The sequence below is a fragment of the Python bivittatus genome, unplaced genomic scaffold (genome assembly GCF_059951505.1).
Source record: "Python bivittatus isolate LINGU-HERP-01145 unplaced genomic scaffold, Pbiv_v1 ctg000480_np1212, whole genome shotgun sequence".
In the NCBI taxonomy this organism is placed as follows: Eukaryota; Metazoa; Chordata; class Lepidosauria; order Squamata; family Pythonidae; genus Python; species Python bivittatus.
Window position 1 is genome coordinate 713,469 of NW_028277075.1, and position 20,789 is coordinate 734,257.

The 20,789-nt window shown below is 38.3% G+C and overlaps 1 protein-coding gene across 2 annotated transcripts in view; it reads left to right on the plus strand.

Annotated features, from left to right (window-relative positions):
• The first annotated feature begins 526 nt into the window (after positions 1–526).
• Positions 527–20,789, plus strand: part of BTBD7 (BTB domain containing 7) — a 76,785-nt gene continuing 56,522 nt past the window's right edge. The window contains exons 1-2 of one of the 2 annotated variants that reach the window (XM_088145213.1): positions 527–683; positions 20,066–20,253. In XM_088145213.1, the coding sequence (XP_088001339.1) occupies positions 20,172–20,253 (82 nt within the window). In that variant the 5' untranslated portion in view covers positions 527–683; positions 20,066–20,171. Of the gene's footprint in view, positions 684–820; positions 941–20,065; positions 20,254–20,789 lie in introns of those variants that run through there. The other variant, XM_088145214.1, reaches the window with a different exon arrangement.

Here is a 20,789-nt window from a genome sequence, read left to right on the forward strand (position 1 = left end):
AATAGCAAGACAGGCCGGCCATTCCAGTTTCTTGTACCTTCCCGGGCATGTTTGAAATCAAGAGTTGGCACAAAACACAATACGAGAAACGACGCGGCGCAAGAACGACAGAGGGCGGGCAAACTCTGGGCGAGTGAGCGCTGCAGCCACGAGCAAGGAATCATAACCGCAATCCGGCGTTGATTCGGAAACACGTCCTGATGCGTTACTCAGAAGTTCTCGCCCCGAGTAAGGATATCTCACATTGCAACAGGATAATCATTCGCACGGTCGCCTTCCTAATAAACGTGCACAGGATCAGGACACATACTGCCCACGTAAGCGCAACTACATCTACGAAACGCACGACGGGATCCCTTCGCCGGCTAAACTACCACCGGGCAAAAAGGGATCTGGCGACGCAACCAGCGAACCTCCAGCAACTTTTTGTTCTTCCCCGCAGCCCGACACCGCCCCTCCCGAACGGACCACGTGTCATAGGGGCTGCTGCGCAGACTCTGTAATTGCTCCTCCTCTCCCCCGCCCTCCCGAGAAGTCTGGCCGGAGCGGTGGATCAAAATGGCGGCCGTAAAGGCGGCCGGGGCAGACGGCGGAGGAGGCAGTGGGAGCTGCTGAGTCGGGCCGGTGTCGAGAGCCCAGTCGGGGGTGGCGGAGGCTCCGGGCGGCCGTTAAGGACTCGCGCGGTGAGTGGGAGGACTGGAAGGACAAGAAGGGCTAAAAGGGGCACCTGGGGGTATGGCATCCCCCCGCCGCCCCACACCGTACCCGGCCCTCAGGAACCGCGCGACTGAACTCTGTTCACCCACCGCCCCCGTCGCCCATAAGTAGTTCTGGCTTCCTGACCGAGCGCCCTGGTCGTTGTCGCGTTTGGGTTGCTTGGAGTTGTTCGCTTGCTCCCTCCCGCCTGAAAACCCAAACAAAGCTCTGGGGCCACAGGCAGGTGGGTGACCCCGCTCTACGGCTTCGCTAAGCCCCAGGCAGTTTTCTTTTGATGACTTCTCTACTTTGGCCCTTCTTTTGAGCCCTGATGATTCACTTCTGGCAGCCTCTTGTCTTTACACTTGTAGGAAACGTCCAGCCTTTATCTCCTTCTCCCTCTTGGTGGGTGACATACACGCGCGTATCCCAAAGCTCGTCCTTGTCTCCCCCTCCCTTTTTCGCATTCTTCTCAGCTTTCACTCCCCTGCCTAGTTTCCATTCTCTACTGTACTTTGCAGTAAAGACATTCGACCCCTTGCTACGGTAAGCTGAATTGCTGTGTGCGCCGTCTTTCTCTTTTTCCGCTCCTGTCCCCCATGCCTTTTATAGTATCTTGCTATTTAGAATGTCTGAATGTGAGTCTTGGTTCAGGGCTTTGAAATTTGTGCTTGTGCAAGAACTTTACACATCCTTCAGATTAACACTAACGTGCTGAACAGAAGCAGAAATCTTCTTCCCAGATAGGTGTGATTTGTAAAGGGACTTGAAAACTGACCCAGCAATGAGGATCCAGTAATCAGCATTCCTTGGCCTGATGAGCAAAATCTAAATCCTGTGAACACTTACATGGGACTTGCTTCTAAGTAATTATCAGGAAAATTGTGCTTTAAGTCTGTCTTTGCTGCCCCTGCTGGCTAAATAAGCAAAGAGTAACATCAGGTCCCATAAAGGGTGTATGATTTGTGTGTTGAACAAGTGCATCCAATCCCTATGCTAGTTTTTGATTTCTAGTGGACTTGACTCAGATGTCCAGTTTTCTATTTGTAAATCATAGCTTCTGCCAATCATAATTATATAGGTGCAAGAATTAATTGTATGCTGTAGATTTTACCTTGGGATGAATCTGTCAAAGTTAAGTGTGGTTTCCAGGTGAATCTGCATAGCTTTTCTCTGCTTATAGTATAAAAACGGCTTTTCCACAATCTTGGATATTGCCTAGCTATTCTTTTCCTTTATAGGCCCACCAATGGTGGTTTTTTGGAGGGGGGGGGTCTTCAAGTTAGTGTTGACTCCTAGCAACTGCCTGGACTAGTCCCTGTAGTTTTCTCGGCAAGATTTGCAGATGTATTAGGAAAATGTAAATGATGGAACAGGATTGGTAAAGTAGTTTCAGTATCTTTCAAAGCTGCTGAAGGATTTTTGTATTAATATGGTATGTAGTGGTCTTTTATGTAACATTTGTCAGGTTTAGGATTATTAGCAGCCTTAAACATCACTGATTAAAAGTTGAGACAGAGATTGAATCAATAAACTATTCACTGGAAAGAAACCACTGAATTCCGTAGCTGGAAATTTATATCTAGCCACCTACAGTGTCATTTGCAAAGGGAGATTTTTTCTTGCTTTTTGTCACAGATAGCTTTTCTGAAGCTTCCCCAATGGAAGATTCTTGTATTTCTGGTTTTCGCATCAACAATTCCAGTTTTTTTGCCATGGATCAGCTTACTTTGTATACAGAATGTACAGTAATCTTTGTCTCCAAGTGTTCTGTGGGTACTTTTCTGTCGACAAATATACATGTCTTTGAATTAATCCCATATTTGTTTTAAGGAGAGCTTTTTCTTTTGCTCTTTGGTTACATAATTAATTTTTTCTTTAAGCAGTGTTACAGACTAAAGTTTCTTACTTTGCACAAACTGTCAGGTTCTCTTTGAAAAATAATGTAGATAAGTCGACTGTTATTCTGTTAGTATCCAGAGGAGCTGTATAAATGTATGCTGGGGACATTTGGAATAGAATAGTGATGAGAGAGCTCATTTCTTATACTAGATTTTTGATGCAACCTTATTTTTCCTGTTGTCTAGTAGTGGACACCATAATAAAGAGGAGCATTTTTCAGTGTAATGTACTGCAAACAATTAACAGATTTTGTCCTGCATTAAAAAAAAAAAACCTGTACATTGTATGTGAGTAATTTATACTAATTCTGAAGCATTGGTTTGCTGATAGCAACTTTACCTGCATTACATATGTAATTTAAGACATTTTATATTAAAGCTTGAAATAGTTAGCTTAGAAAGTAATTATCTGAAAGTATTTTCTGCAAATATTAATTCTATTGTTTATATGTAAATGGTAATGGTCCATCCTACACAGGGAAAGTTTTTATATATTTAGTAACTGTTTTCACATTCCAGTTCTTGTTTATTAAAGTATGGTTAATATTTCCTAGACTGAATTTGGTGCCATGAAATTTATGATAGTGGATTGTATAGTGAGGAGAAATAAAGTCGGAATACATTTTATTTGTCTTAAAAGCATTTAAAATTCTTGACTGGGTTCAGAAATTATACCAATGATTAGGAGCTTCTTTCGCCACTTCTTACTCTGCTGTGTTTTTGGTCTGGTTTTTTACTGTATGTTACCATTAGAATTCTCCAAGATTTATTTATTTATTTATTTCCATTTATATGGCCACCCATCTCACCATTGTGACCCTAGGTGGCTAACAGCAGTTCAAAAAACAACCAACAGCACAAATAACTAAAGGCATTTGCTTACAATCCAAGATTTTAAGAGACAAAACTATCTTTCATGCAAAACCTATCCTTTTGTACTTGCATTCTGATGTCAGGTACAAATACGGTATGTAAGTCATGGGTTTGTGTTATGATGTAACACCATAGGTATCATAACTTAACCCCCATTTGGATGCCTATGATTGTAACCATGGCTCAGAGTAGAGTTACATATTAAGATTTAGAGGTTAGTGTTAATCATAAAAAATCCAAAGTGGCAAACTGTAGACTGTGTTTCCACTCTTAGTAAACCAAACTATGGCTCAGCAACAAACATTGTACTTTTGCACACTAAATCATACTTTTTGGATCTTCATGTGAGTGGCATCTCTAATGAACTATGGATGGCTATATTTAAGGTTGGTTTTGCATTTGTGTGACTCTTGCATGCTCCATTCAAAATTATCTTAATAGTTTGCAAAAGCTAGGAAAGGGAAAAAGGAAAGGGGGAGTATAGAATTATGCAATCTTTGCAATTGCTATACTATAGTTGGCATTACTACTGCAGAAGTCTTTTGGATTTTCTGAAGCTTAAAATATGAAACTTAGTTGTGATGGAATGGGATTGTCAAGAGTATACCTGCAACAATTAGAGATGAAGTACATTATGGTAGTACAGAAAAGTGATGCCGTATAACTTCCTGTAAGTCTGTTGCAATATTTCATAATACAGTGTGCAGTAAGGGTAGGCAACTTGTTCAGTGTAGTAGATTGCATTAGAATATTTTGCATCAATAATGTATGCCATCCTATATGTAGATTTTGTTTGCAATTCTATAGATTTTGAAATGTATTTTAAATTTAAATCCTGTTTCCTCCCAGAATTTTAATCTCAGAGTAGGTGAGGCTACAGGTTATCTGTTGTTGGCCCAAACAAATTCAAAGAATAATAATAAGCTACATGCCTGCTTTGAATAGCAATTCTGATAACCTGAATGAAATGCTGATGTCACTGAGCTGAGTAGAGATGTGGTTCTTCATAAGTCTATATAGAGTGCAGTTCCTAATAGTACAGTTAATAGGTGATAGTTTTCACATCTACAGCTTTCTATGGTCAGAGTGAAGTTCAGAAAAACGCTGTACTGTTCACGCTGTTGATGTGATATTCTTTGTTCCAATGCCGTTTTCTGCCACTGTAACAATGAAAGGGACTTTTTGGTGATTCACATTTCCTTTTGTAATATCCCTGTATCCTCCCAGAACTGTTCCATGTGTCTTTAGGAGGAACAAGAAATTTTCATAATGTGACATAAGTTAACATGGAAGAAAGCATACCTCATGATGTGACAAGTTTGCTATTGACAGGTTGAAGCACACTGAAAGTGCAGTATTGGTTCCCTGCAGAATATATCTGCTCTTTGTTATGTTTTCATAGTATTTCCTTTATTTTATTTATACAAACATTCGCATGTTGCTTATTTGTCAGAGTCTTGAGTTTATAAGTGTACAGTATATCCAAAATTATAATGTGAGAACTGGCCCTGAACTTTCATTGTTAATGAGAGAATGTGAACAGGACTGTCCTTTATATAAATCATTACATTGATTTAAATTATGGTTTAGATCAATCTTTTTTTAAAGAAACTCATTTTGTTTTTTCTGTCATCTTTCCTTTCTAAGCGGAACAATCTGGACTTTGATTATGGTGGGAATTAATTTTAATTAGTTACCTTTATGTTCAGATTCCATTCCATTCCATTGTTGCAATTAGGTTGCATTTGATACTGGTTGATTTTAAAGTTTGATAGTGACACATGGAATATAAGACTTGTTTTCACAAATGATCTCAGAATTCATGTGCAAGCATGCTGCAGTATTGTGTTGTCAGATCTGGAGCTTGTCTAGGCTTCTTGAAAATCAGTGTGTAGAAGTGAATGAAGTATTTAATCAGATAGTACTTGATAGCCCAAGTTAACTTTATCCATGATTATGCTGCTCAGAAGAATGATTAAATGAGAATCATTCAGGAGAAAAAGATATCAATTACTGCTTTGTAGTAAACTTAGTATGTATATGTTTATTTATAGGACTCATATGGCTGTCTGTCATATTGTATCATAATTCTGTTATGCTTGTAAGACATAGTATGCTTTTAAGATCATGTATATCCTCTTCTGCAGTTTTCACACTGGATTGTGTCAAATGAACCCCTTCTGCTGAACGTTTTCTGCCAACAAAACAGTAAGGTGGATTCCTCCAGCATCTTGAGCATCCCAAAATCTTTGCTGCTGGGATGGGACTTCAGAAAGAAGGAAAGATCCTTGCTCAATACTTGCATGTCACTTAACTTTGCCCTGTTTAAAACAATTGTATCACAGAAGAATGGCTGATGGAGCTCTATGTGATCAAGGAAGCTCTCGGTATTTCTCCTAACCTTGAGTTAGCTAGAAGTTCTGGATTGTTGCACTTCTGCAGTGGGATCTCTGACCATTGTTGCTTGTCCAGAGCAGGAAAGAAAGTTTCCATGCTTTTTATGACAAGTGAAAATTTCAGTGCCAATTTTTAAAGTACTTTCGTAAGATAGAGTTTTATAATGATTTTTGTTGTTGACTTCTGCCTGACCAACAATTTGCTTTCAGTCAGTTAATTTGAATCCCTTAGGTAATTTTTTCATGCCTAAAAATCTAAAACTCAGCAAACTAATTAAAAAGGATTAAGGACCCTAGCTCACATCACCTTTTCTACTCATTTTGTTTGGTAACAATTGTCTGCAACATAAGCTAAAAATAAAACCTCATGACAATATTAATTTAAAACATTAGATTATAATTTTATTATAATTATAATTTTGCAATTTTATCTGTAGTAAAGTATTGATTGAGTTTAGACATGCAAACTGTATACTTGACATTAACAGTTGTAACTATTGTGTCGCTTTCTACCATGAATGTGTGATCTGGTGTACCTTTACTTCCTCTTAGTTTCCTGGAAATAAACCAACTGTTCAAAAGTCAGCATTAGGTCTTATACGAGTGTTCATATAAGAAGTTGCAGTTGTATTGGATCTTCATTCTTCATATGTCTGTTCTTTCTTAATCACAGAGAGTTTAATGCAGATAGTGAATTCTACTCCAGTGTTCCAAATCAGAATTTTTACTGTCATTATGTTATACAGCTGCCACAAATAGTATATTTAGGTGCAACTAGTATATTTAGTTTTCTACTTTCAAATATATTACAACAACCTACTGCTGTGTTTCTGGTAATAAATTACACTGCTCATTTTTAATTATTTACAGTGAATTGACCTGCAGCCATTTTGGGCATGTTGCTTTGTTAGTTCCTACTCCCTGCTTGTGGCAAGTGTGTTTTGGTATGTTGTTTGGATCCAATTAATTTCTGATTCCTTCCAGTTCTCAGGATTGCTGAGAACCAGTCATATACGCTGTAGCAAATTTTCCACTGATCGAGCCATTATTTATGTTAAGTTTTTAAAAGAGAAAGAATGGAGAATGGGGGGATGGGAAGGCACTTGGTATCAGTGATTTGATTGCTTCATCTGTCAAGATTTCATTTTAAAGCAGCTGGAAAACTCTGCCTATTCTAAGCATGAAGTCTTATGTTTTTTGTGTGTTGGAATATAAAGTGTAAGAAGAGCCCTACTAGATTGGGCCAAGGCCCCATCTAGCCCATTATTTTTTGTCATATAGTGGCCAATCAGATGTGTTCAGAACAAGAAGGCAATAACTTTCTTCCACTTTTAGTCCCTAGCAGTTGATCTTTAGAGCAGTGTTTTTCAACCTTGGCCATTTTAAGATGTGTCAACTCCAAGAATTCCCCAGCCAGCATGCTGGGGAAAGTTGCCAAAGTTGAAAAACACTGCTTTAGAGTGAATTGCCTATGATTTAGGAAGTACAATAGAACCATGAAAATTATTATTCATTGATAGCCAGTTAAAGGATGAAATTGACAACAATTTTGTCATGTTGCATATTGATGTCAAATGTCATATGATTCTTTCTAACAAACAGGAAAAGTTATCCATGTGATAGGAAATTATTATCTTCAGAAAAAGCCCTGTCCACATTATATAATATGGCTGCAAGTGTGCCGAACTGACTCTGGTGTCTGCTGATTTTTGGAATGAGCACTCTGCCTCCAAGCATGTTCTGCTTTTCTTCTGTCAATAGTAATTGGTGCTGGCTGCAGCCCAAAGTTCCTTTGCTGTGTAAGAATATTTTAATATATTTTTCTGACCTCCATCTTTAAAATATCTGAGGGCATTTCATCTGAAGCCTGGACAAGCCAAGGGCAATGCACAACTATGGCCAAGTCACTGCAGCAGCCATCGCCAAAGCTGCAGGAAGCAGAGGCAAGTGCATTGGAGTTTTTTTGCAGTAGCACCTGAGCTTTCTGGGGAAATTTTTGCTGCATGTTGACAGACTGTGAATTGCCTTGCCAGTTGCATGAACTCCAGGCTTTCATAGCTGGCAAGAAGTATTTACAGTTGAGCAAAGTTCCAGCAATATTGAAGGAGAAGTAGTATTTGTATCCAGTACTAAAAATTCACATTAGCTATTTTGCAAGATCACTTTCTACCTTCTGAACAGATATCAGAGCATGTTCTCCATGTCCAAAGGAAGTGATATTGGATGGCCCTTTGGTGTTAGGAGAGATAGTATATTTCAAGAGGAAAACATGAAATATGTTCATGCTTTCCTTTCCAGAAGTGCCAGTGACAGCAGCAGTGTATGGGAAAGGAGCAGGCAGTCTTGGCAGAGAGAATGATTCTGCTAACCTCTAGCCAGTGATGAGGGTAAACATGAAACATGATAGTTTGAGCAATTTGTACACACATGAGTAACCAGTGTATTATAAAACAAGGTAATCTCAGGTGGTTATGTTAAGAGTTTGCTATTTTCCTCTTTCCTCATCATTCCTTTTCCATGTATGTTATGTCTGTTAAATTTTATGCCTGAGAGTAGGTACTCTCTCACTGCTGTTATTTGTAAGCCGTTTGGGGGATAATTTATTTTCGTTTCATTTCATTTCTTGGATTTGAGTGCTGCCCGACTCCAAATGACTTTGGATGGCTCACAGTGTAACAAAGAAAATAAAATACAATACAGTTGATCCAGAAAAGGGTGTACCAGATGTTGTACAAGATATTGTACAAAGGCCTTCTTGGCCACAGCTGCCATCTGCTCATCAAGCTGGAGCTGTGAGTCCAAGAAGACCCCCTCCCTCCAGATTGCACATCACCCTTGAGTGGGAAGTGCAACCCAGTGTTAGAATATCCCCAGATCTAGGGGGCCCTAACAATCACAGCCTCTCAGTCTTGGTAAGATGGAGCTGAAGATGATATTTTCCCATCCAGGCCCAGACAGCCTCCAGGTCTGGGTTAAAACTTTGACAGCTTCAGTCAGCCAGTCTGGAGTCAAAAGATATGATTAGGTATTATCAACATATTGATGATACTGACCCACAATTCAGTGAGTGACCTCACCCAATGGTTTCATGTAGATGTTGAATAGGATGGGAGAGAGCACTGAACCCTGAGGCACCCCACATAGGGGCCCAGGGAGAGACCTCTCCCCCCCAACCCACACCAATTGGAACCAGCTCAAAGGAAGGAAGAGAACCACTGGAGAACAGTGTCATGAATTCCCAACCCCAGAGCCAATCCAGAAGGATACCAGGGTTGACAGCATCAAAATCCACTGCAAGATCAAGAAACACAAGGATGGATGCACCACTTCCATCCCAGCTTCGCAATAGGTCCAACCAGTGCAACCAAGGCTATTTCCATAGTGAATTTTGGCCTGAAACCTGACTGAAACAGGTAAAGATAATCCACTTTCCCTACGGTTCTCAGCAGCTGCAGTCTAACCACCTTCTCAACAACCTTTTCTCAAATCTTATTCTGAGAATTAAAGCCTACTGAAACTGTTCTGTTGCTTCAGAATTTGCCTCTGACATGTTCTTTTTTTAATGTCACCAGACTTAGTTACAGTAGTTAATTTTGTTATATTATTTTAATTCTGTTTTTAATTATGGGTAGACATCCAGAATAATGTACTTGAAATGGGTGGCCATATAACTTCAATATAAATAAATAGTACACAGAACTTACATAAGTAGTAATCTTTCCTAAAGAAAATACAGACAGAATAAGACGTTTGTCAAAACAGTCTAGTCTCTCAGCTGTATGCTTTTAAGACAATTTTGTCAGATCATTGCAGAACTGTAGCTTGATCATAATTTGCCATGCTTAGTTAATAAGCTGGAAGTCCTTGATGTCTTTAGGGATCTCATCTGTTAGGTTTGTTCCTCTTTTTTGTCTACAAAGTTGTTAATTTGTACCAAGAACTATTTCTCAGAATGACAGGATCTGGATTAATAAGATGTCCTCATATTGAGGCAGAAAGAAATGAGTATGTTAAGCAAAAGCACCTTATTTATTAGGTTTTTGTCACAGTAACTTTGAAAAAATAGATTGTTGTCTGAACTTCAGTAAGGTACAGTATTAAGACAAGAATAGCCCGTCCCTCCTTATTTTCTTGTTATAGTTTGTTTATTGGACTTGTCCCCACCCATCTCCCCACAATAACATATAGTTGTTATACGATGCAGTTTAAAATGAAGAAAAGCAAATGTATATCCCTGCTTCACAGGTGTAATGTTTCACTTTGATGTTCTGGAAGTCCCTCAAAACTTGCTTGTGCCATCAGGCCTGGGGACCCCAGGGGACTGGTGAAGCATTGAGGTGGTTCTATTGTTGTTAATATCTGCTCTTCACCCAATATTTTTGTTTTCTCTCTAGTTTTAGGTATGTGTGTTTTTATAATCTTAAAGATAGTAATAATACCAATTATTTTGTATATATTTTTAGCTTTCTTGTATGCTGCCCAGAGTCATTTGTTTGTGAGATGGGCAGCCATATAAATTTAACAAATAAAATAATAATAAATCCTCATTTTCGGAGCAGTGAGAGAAGAGGAGAAAGAAAGAAGGGTAAATGTGTGAATACATTTAACAGTACTAAGATGCCTTAAATTTCACTAGGTAAGAAATGAGCTGTCTTGTCTTTTTTGTATGGAGAAGGAGTAAGAAAAGACAAATGTGAGCTTTTGGCAGTTGCATCACTAACTGCTCCAGATGGGAGATAACATTTTCCACTTAAAGCTGTTTTAATAAGTAAAGCAATAAGTAAAATAAAGTAATTTTGTTCTTAATATCTTGTATCCAGCAGCAGTTCATGCACATCAAGATAATTTGTGAGAAATTTCTTTAAAGCAGGTAAGTAACCTGTAATCCCAGGGCAACATGTGGCCCTTGATGGCCCTTGAGCACCCTCTGGCCATGAGAGTTTCTTTCATTCTGAACTAGGAAACAGAAGAAAACTGTAATATAAACCTTGAAATAGGCAGATTAGCTGCTTCTACAGTGGTTGGAGGTTTGGGTAGAATTAACTGTAGCTCCTATGTCAGTAACCCTTTTTTAAAAAAATAGAAAGTTAAAGCACGTTGATGAAACTAATGTTAGTCATTCACGCTGCCTCTGGAATAATGAATTTGAATATCTTGTCAAGGTAGACCAATGGAAGGTCACTATGAATAACATAAAGTTAGTTTTCTTTGATCTTAGAACAAAGTTAATGTAACAACAAAAAAACCTTCATGTATATTGGACACCTCATGGAATGTTTTATAAGGATGGATTGTCTTGCTAATGAAATATAATTGAGGAGTTAGACTATTTGGTTGGGATTTGTCCTATTGCCACATGGGCAGAAATCAGTGAGGAATATAAATACAGTCCTTGGTTAACAACCACTCATTCAGCAACCATTTGACATTGCAGCGATGCTGAGCAAGTGGTACTTATGACCAGTCCTTGAAGTTCTGGCTGTCCCAGCACCCGTGTGGTCATGTGATCATGATCCGGGTGCTTGGCAACTGGCTTGCACGATGGTTACAGCGTTCTGCAGTCACGTGATCACCATTTGCGACCTTCCCTGCTGGCTTCCTGCACGCAAAGTCAGTGGGGAAGCTGGCAGGGAAGATTGCAAGTCACTCCTGCCGCTTTTTCTCCTAAGGAGCCCTGCCAGGGATCTCATACTCCATAGCATGTGCTCGGGCCAAAGCGCCCTTTCCCCTGCCAAGCCACACTTGTATGGCACAGTAGTACCCCCTCCCCAGCCTGCATGCACTTGCTGTAGCACCCCCCACCCTCCCTTACTCCGTAGTACTCACCCACCCACCTACCTGCTTGTGAGCCATGGAAGCTGGCAGGAAGTCATGCTTGTATTAGGTCCTCGCTTAATGACCCACGATCCTCACTTAACGATTGCAACAGGGACTGCTGGGATTGTTGTTGCTAAGTGATGCAGTCTCGTGATGTCACGCTTTACGACAGCATTGCTTTGCAGCAGAAACTCTGGTCCCAATTACCGTCATTAAGTGAGGACTGCCTGTAAGACTCTGGGTTGATTCCTGTGTTAAAGATGCTTATATTTTGCTTACTTTTTTTAGCATTTGGAATCTATTGGGGTATCAAAAATTGTGGGATTTTCAGTTATTATGGTTTGATAAAAGAATTATCAATCACACTGAAAGGAAAAATATACATTTGATTTGCAGCAGTGGATTTTCTGGAATTGTTCTATTTATAATATTCTAGATCTTGTTTTCCTACCATTCTGCTTTTTTCTTTTGGTTATTATCATTATTATTAATTTTAAGCTGATGTTATATTTTAATACTGCTGGTATAGTTTTTCTTTTGTTAATTGGTTTAATGTATTAAAATGAAAACTAAAACAGGTACATTCTTGTTAAAATATAACCACCTCATTCCCCCACATCCACTCTTTCCCTTTTACTCTGCAGCTTTTCTTACCTTACCCCCAAAATGTTAAGCATGGCCTGTGGCCATTAAAAAGAAGCTCACCTCTGCTTTAATGAAAGGAAGTATGATTGAGGGCAAAAACAAATTTCTGAAGAATGAATTTTGGAGGTTCTAGGCTTGATGTTACTGTTATGTGTCCTGCTGTGCAGAATGTGTTTTGTACACAGAATATGTTAGTAATGGTTTGAGATTTTAAGGGAAATATTCATTTCTAAGCCTTTTGAAAATGACATTTAACAGGCCTTTTTGCAGTCCCTTTAGCTATGAAGGAGTGAGAGGTGGCATCCAAAAAATGAACAACAGAATTGAGTAAATTGTCCCTCAGCATCTATATTGGACCTATGATTTTTAACATCTATTAAATGGTTTAGAATTTGAGCAAGCAACCATTTAGGCGAGTTTGTGAATGACATCAAATTATTTAAGATGATGAAACCCCAAGTAGATGGTAAAATGTTCCTTTCCATGGGTTTGATATTCTATACCAGACATTTAATGACATTTCATCTTTGGGGTGGATAATTTTATTAGACATGGAAACTTGATACAATAATGCAATCATGCATGTAATTAGAACAAAGTTATAAAAGATAAATTGTTTAGCTGATCTTGCCAACAAGTTGCAGCAATATTGGTTGTGTTAACATGAATTTGTAGCACAATCTTTCAGAATAAAATAACAAACACATTTTTATCCTTCTCTCCACATCAGTCCTATAGGTAACATGCATGCTTCTTTTGTTCTTATTGTTCAGAGTTAAAAAGTGAATACCAGAACACAATAATATTCCAACTATAGATGAGTAGACGCAGGCAGATTTATCTCTGGGCTCATTGTTCAGTCTTGAGGGAGGGACGGGTGCTCTTAAGATTCAAGAAAGGAACTGGTTTAAGAAATTTGAGAAGTTACCTGGTTTCCAGAGAAATATCTGTACAGCTGATTTATTCTTGAGAGTTTTCCTTCCTCTTTCCCCAAAAGTCAGACTTAAAAAAAAAATATTTTTATCTAATTTCATCTGTGTTAGAATAGAATTTATCTTAACAGCTTTACTATAGTGATAGCTAGAATTCAGTAGAAGAAATGAGTTTGGTACAATTATCTATATTTTCACTAGATATTTTCACTACTATACAAACATTCAAAATAGATGCCTCAGAACACTTACAAAGTGCAAATGAAGCATGTTTCTTTGAGTTGTTAATGGAGTTTATTTGCATATTCAATTCATATGGCTACACATCTCAGACAAGTGACTCTGGGTAGCTAACAACGATTAAAAAAACAGGTAAAAACCCATAAAAATACAACATAAATAGACAATTGGAAGCTGACATAAAAACAGCGAAAACTATAAATACAAATACAGTACAAATATTTTAGTAAAACTAATTCACAGGCTCTAACAGAGTCATGTCTTTTTCAAAGTTTGTATGTTTGGAAAGCTTTTTCCAATTGTCTGTATGTGTGTCACATACAGGCAACACCATTTCTTCTGGGGCTATCAGCAAAGTGAACAGGCTGTTCATTCACGTGTATGCAGAGATAGCCATGGATTATTTTAATGGTTCAGAGAGGTGCTTTATTCAGACTAATGTGACTTGTGAAGCACTTCTTTCTTTGCAAGAACCTATGGATAGGACCATAGATACCTTTTTCTGTCAGGGCACTATGTGAAAATAATACAAGAGCTAAAGTAAAGTTCCAATCCTGAGTTACATCTTTAACATCAAGGTGATTGTAACCAACATGTATTAGATATTCTCTTAAATGTCCAATATACATGAATAAATATAATTTTAAAGTGCTTGTTATTCCAGAGGTTATATAAATAACTAATTATCATCAACGTCCTATTTTTAAAAAAAGGATTACTAGTTTAGGAGCTGTAAGAAGTTCCTCCAAAACTTCTAACTTCAGAAGCAATAATAGCATCTGGACCAAATAACAAATGATTAAATTGAATAGACTGCCAGAAAGCACTCTGAAGTAAATCAGACTTGTTTCTTAATTCTGGAAGCCGTTCTGAGTTGATCCAAAATAACGTAGAAGGCCCAGTTTATCCCGAATAGCTTTATACCCTATACTGGTGAAGACATGGACCAATTGGATACCAGCTTGCCAGTTCAAATACAAGAGCCCAGACAGAGTATTTCAGTTGCCTGTGAGCTGCCAAGAAGTACACTACAAAGTGGCTCACTCTGCCTCTCAAGATGCCAGCCACAGCTGCTAGCAAAACATCAGAACAAGAGAGAGCTAGACCATGGCCATTCAGCCTGAAAGCTCATCTCTGCTTCAGCTTTAGATCCTATTTTTAAGATTGATTATACCATAATATAAGCTTTTGATGGGTAAACAGGACAAAATTATATCGGTAATCCAGGTATGCAAATGAAATCCTAGCAAGTAGTGGGACCCCTGTTTGTGTTGTGATCAGTTACAGTGCTGTCTTCTAGCTTGAAGTTCTAATTATGCAGTCTTCAAAGAATTTGTCAACCAGAGACAATTATGATTTATTATTAAATTATGACAAATTTATGATAGATAAACAGCAGAAGGACAAACTCTGACTTTCATTAGATGCATTGCAGAGAATTCAAAATGAAGATAGCCAAACTTGTATTCTATTCTCCTTGAAAAAGATAATAAAATACAGTATAAGAGAAGAGGAAAATCTTACTTCTGCCAAATGTCGTTAACTATAAGAAACATTAACTGGGTGCTGTACCTAATCACAAGAGAGAACAAAGCTGATGTCCCATTATGGTTTTTAGATAGGAGACATCACATACTAACACTCCATGTTGGTGACCTATCATATTTTATTATTTATCTCTTTAAAACATTTTGAAATACCTCCTACCTCCCATTTTGAGGGATAATATGCTGCAGATAGGAACTGAGTGCTGGCTTTTTTTTAAAATCAAAAGCATTGCTCTTTGTTAGGAGAGCTTTTGAGAGGTATCTTGGGGGTGGAAAGGTGGGAGATAATGTGATCAGGCTTGGGGGTCCCAAGGGTCTGAGGAGATTTTGCAATGGCTCCCTTACCACAGTTAACATCATCCTCTCCTGTTGTGTGTGTGTTTTTAAAATAATTTTTATAGTTTTAATTATTGCTTTATATGTGTTTATTGGTTCTTTTTAATTGAGTGTTGTAGACTGCCCAGAGTCACTCTCTTGTGAGATGGGTGGCTATACAAATATGACCAGTAAATAAATAAATAAAATAATATTGTGAGGAGCAGGAATTGAATTGTTGTTCTGTTTCTGCTTCCCTTTTAGAATTGTTACTGTCTGCAGGAGGTGGGAGGGCACTGCTTATCAACAGTCAGCAGCTATCTGAAGATGCCCGGTTCAGAGGCTGAACTGTAACTTGTGATATCTTTTGCAGCTTTCCACACCTTTTGGTGACTTTTTCTTTAGCTTGCACTTATTTATTTGAGTTGTAAGGCTGCTTAGTTGCCAAATGACTCAATGTACCATGGAGTAACCAGTCATGGAGTAAGTCCGACGTATAGGACTGTTGGACCCAGTCACCTATGTTCTAATTGCCCAATAATAAGCAAAGAAGTAGGAGAGGACATGGTGAAGTGTAAGATTACAGAAAAACTATAGGTGAGGGATTCAGTACTGCAATACTACTATTGACATGATAGTTGTCTTTAATATTTATGTTTTGTTTTATTGGTAAGTTAATAGGCTCTTAATTAATGCTCTTAACTTATGGAGTAGGGTTTTTTTTCCCCTTTTGACTCATACTACTAGAACTCATCTCTCTAAATAACATTAATTCACATTATAGAAATTCTTCTGAAATTTAGGTTACTAAACCTGGTTGGAAGAAAAAAGTATAAAATACTTGGCTGCATAATAAGCATGTTTTGTGATATACCTTGTCATTTAATCTCTTTGAAGTCCCAGTGGAAAATTATATGAAAATGCTGGTGTTGAGAGGAAACTTGTTTTCAAAAAGTATGGCTGTTACCCAAAGCCCAGTTTGCACATAGACCTTTTGTTGGATTAAAGACTTGGCTGTAAGCCTAAATGCCTCACATTATTGCCAGTTTTTTGGAACTTTCTAAAATTGTCAGAAGTGGTGAGAACTCTCTCAAATTGAGATACTTGTATTGCAGACATAGGAACTGACCTCACCTTCATTAAAGAAAAAAAATAATCTTTCAATGTTGGTTTTAATTTGGGAAAAGCCATTTATATATTATGTAGTGCAATTACGTGCATTTGTTTAAGAGGAGTTAACATGTTTTATTTGTTAACAGTAGTGTAAAATGATGAAAGCAAAACCATAATCTTAAGACACAATTGAAAAATATTAGTGAACATCAGGATCAGAAAAATATTTTAGACTTTTAGGCTTTGGTTTTACATTAAAAAAAAAACAACTCATTAAGTTCTGTACTGGATTTATTGTCTAGTGGCTGCAGTCATTCCATTTCTGATGACTAGACACATTTGATTCTTTATTTGTGATGTATGATAAATTATAACCTGAAAAGGGAATTTAGGGTTTGAACCTGCAGTTTTGCACAGAAATGCATTTTTTTTAAAAAAAAATATATATTTATTACAGATTTTTTTCCCTTAATGATCTAGACAAAAATGTGACTCCTGAAGAATCATGCATATACCTAGAAGGGTTCAGAATCTGGGTCTTAACTTCTAGATAAGTATGCATAAAATTGAAGCCCAAGATATAAAAAAAAGTTGGGCTAGCCCCCCTCCCCTTTGGGGGGTGCGTTTCTAGTCAAACTTGACTCCTGGCCATTTCATGGAGTAATCCCTACAGTTTTCTTGGCAACATTTTCAGACATGATTTGCCCTTGCCTTCTTCCTAAGCCCTAGAGAGAGTGACTGGCCCAAAGTTGCCCAACTGGTTTTGTGCCTAAGGCAAGACTAGAACTCATATCTCTTGGTCGCTAGCCCAGTGACTTTAAACACTACAGCATACTGGAATAGTACCAGAAAAAAATCTAAACTTTGGTCAGTATGCTGTTTTCTAAAGCAGCCTACCCAACCTCCTTTGTAAATTGAATTAGGAGGGCAGGAGGGGATCTTCTGCATGATTCTTTCCCTATTTGTTGCCTTCCAGATGTTGGACTTTATTTGTATAATCTGCAGCCAGCACAATCAAATCTGGTGGCCATAAAACTCTTTCAAATGGCTGCATTGAATCTTCCAAAGTGAGCACAACTACAGGTGGTCCTCATTTAGCGACTGCCTTGTACAGTGACTGGTGTTCAATGGTGATGAAAAAGTAACTTTATGACAAATCCTCACATTAACAACCTTCACAGGTCTGTAAAGCAAGGAAAGCTGAAGCAAGATCATAAGCACAGTTGTGGTTTCACTTAGCGACCACTTTGCTTAATGACTGAGTTGCCAGTCCCAGTTGTGGTTGCTAAATGAGGACTACCTGTATAAGAGTAATCCTGGCTTGCTTCCCAGTTCCAAGCTAGGCAGGAAGGTTGCAGCAATTCTTCTATTCATCCTTCAGTTGTCAGGTTCGGTCAGCACGAGGCTTCAGGGAAGCACGGGGCTGCAGGGAAGCTAGCAACCAGACCACGCGGAATCCACCAGCGGTAGCTAGCGGGGAAAAGAGGAACCGAAAGCGCCGCTAATTAACAAGCCACCTGCGGCCAGCTAAACAGGAAAACCACAGCGGAAGCTTTTAACTATGAACTGATAACGGCGCGAGCATGCAAGGAACGGGGCCGCAGGGCAGCGAAACAAGATCGCAACGCAGCACAGAACCCGCGGGTCTGCACGTAGCAGGGAGGGACCAACCCGGCCGGAGGGGGACTGGCAATCAAGGACAATGGACTCTGACCGACCCTGCCATCATGAACAATCAAGGGGGACATTAGGGGGCCCATAGTCCACAGCTGCAACGCGATCACGAGGCGGGAAAAAGCGCGGGAAGGGGGGAATATAACAAGTGATGCAATTGTACCAAGCCAGTCCTGGCTTTGCTTGTGACTACTACGTTACGCATGAGTAAACCTTCTTTGTGAACCACACGTGTCACGAGAGTTTCTCTGTCGAACGGGGCAAATCTCACATCAGTGCCATATGGTTGACAATGGTTGTGATTGGGGAAGGTAATCCTCTGATCTAAGTATTTAAGTTGTTTACCTTAATTGATGACTAATGTTTGGTGTTACATGAATACGTTTTGGTAATCAAAATGTTTTCCTGTTTGACACAAGATTGTATATATGTATTGAATGTATACGCTACCTTTCTACCAAAGAATGGTGTACAAAGCAGCTAACAACAACAACAAAAATCTGCTTGAATATTGATGTACTTTGACATCCAGCAAGGTGGTTATCTGGCTCTTGGCAAAGGTCTTGTAACAATGGAGACGTAACAATGTAATCATCATCATTATCATCATCTGTCAGGTTTTTTTAAATTTCTGAAAAAATGCTAAGTGGATTTTTAAAAAAACTTTGAAGTGTTTTGGCTCTCACAGTGTTTGAACAGTACCTTTTTTATGAGGTTGGCCTTAGTCATTATCAGCTTAGGAACTAGCTTCTACCTCATCCCCAAATTCTCACATAAGCACACACATATCTGAACAAGCTCAGATAGTCCAGATCTCAGTCTGTAAAATAAATCAGAATCTATATTGCAATTAATGTTACTGCCAAAACACAAGACAAAATGGAGATTGTCCCCTTTTCAACCCATTTGCTAATTTTAAAGTAAACTTTTATTTTAAAGCATGTTAAAGTATTTGCATTTGTATAACGTTTGCAATTCCTGGAAAGATCCTTGGTTTGTTGCATGCTTGTGTATGCATATACACACTTGGTATTTAAACTTCTAATGGCTTTTCTCCAGCTACTCTGTAGAACTGGACAGTAAAACTCTGACCCCTTTTTCTTTTTACTCTTAGAAGTGATAAATGTATTTTCTTCAATTCAAAAAGGAACTTAACACACACCATACTTTAATTGGAATTTCTTGGAATATAGCCAATTAGCCATGGCCATGTAACAGCATCAGTGCTAAAGTTTATTTTAATAGAATCTGTCCAATTTAATGACTTTGAATTAAGTGTTTCTACAGTCAGGAAAGATTTGACACCCCACACAAATCAGTGTTTTATTGCTGGTAAGAATATACCAGCTTGCCCATATATATGTAAATTGTATTTTAGTGTCTCATACTCAAATTTGCACATTATCTAAAGATCTTTTAGCTGTTTTACCCATTCAATCTTTGTGTAAACTTTTTGTTTTGAACAAAGCACTGCAAGAAAAAGAATGTCTTAACTGTTTGTATTCAAGTTCCTGCCTGCTGTTCTAACATGATCGTACATTTTGTAGGATACATATTGCAGCTATTGTATGTTACATTGCTGCCAAAGGCTTCAGTCTATACTGGTTGTAGAGTACATGTGTTTAAAACAACACCTTTTATATATTCATAAGTTCTAGATATTGGTATTTCCTATCTCATGAATTTTTACAGGTAAACTTTAAGTTGTTTTGGCAAGATAAGTCTTGATACAAAATTAATTTTCAAAAATGGGTTAGATTGTTTATTATTAATTTTGTTGTTAGGGTAAAAAAGTTTAATGTAGTTGCATTAACAAGAACACTCATTACAAATAGTATATGCCCACTTAAATCATTACGGTATTCAAGTGACTATATACTTGCAAAGACAGTAACATTATGTTTATATTTTTTCAGAAATGGAGAAAACGATCCTACTTGAACTGTGTCTTAAGTTCTACAAGGGGTTATGGAATTGTGTGCTGATGAGCCAGGAAGTGAAATGCTCAAGTGACTAAAGAAGATGGGTGCTAATGCTTCAAACTATCCTCATTCATGTTCCCCAAGGGTAGGGGGAAATTCTCAGGCACAACAAACATTCATAGGTAAGCATTTCTGTTTCTCCATTTTAAAAGTTTAGATTGCATATCCAGACTATAAGTTGTCTGACAATCATTAGATACCATTGCTAACTTGATAGTGGTGTTGATATAACTTATATTAAACAGCAGTTCATACTGATAAAACTGTCACAGTATTGCAGGTTTTGCTCCCCTGCAAAGGATGCTTATGAACAGATGAGAGGAAATGGTAGTTCTTTCTCATTTGGTTACACATGAAAACTTATTTTATTTATTATTAAATTGGTATGCCGCTCATCTCCCCCAGCGGGTGACTCTGGGTGGCTCACAGTTAAAAATCAGAAGCCCAGAAACAATTAAAATACCCCATAAATAATTAAATTACTCAACCCATAAAAATCCACTATAAAAAACAAACCCTATACATAAATATTAAAATCATTCAAGATGACCGGCGGGGGGGTAAAATCGATTACTCCACAAGCCACTTCCACTGATGCAAGCCCCCATCTGGCCCCCAGGCCTTCTAGCATAGCCAGGATTTCACACCTTTCTGAAAG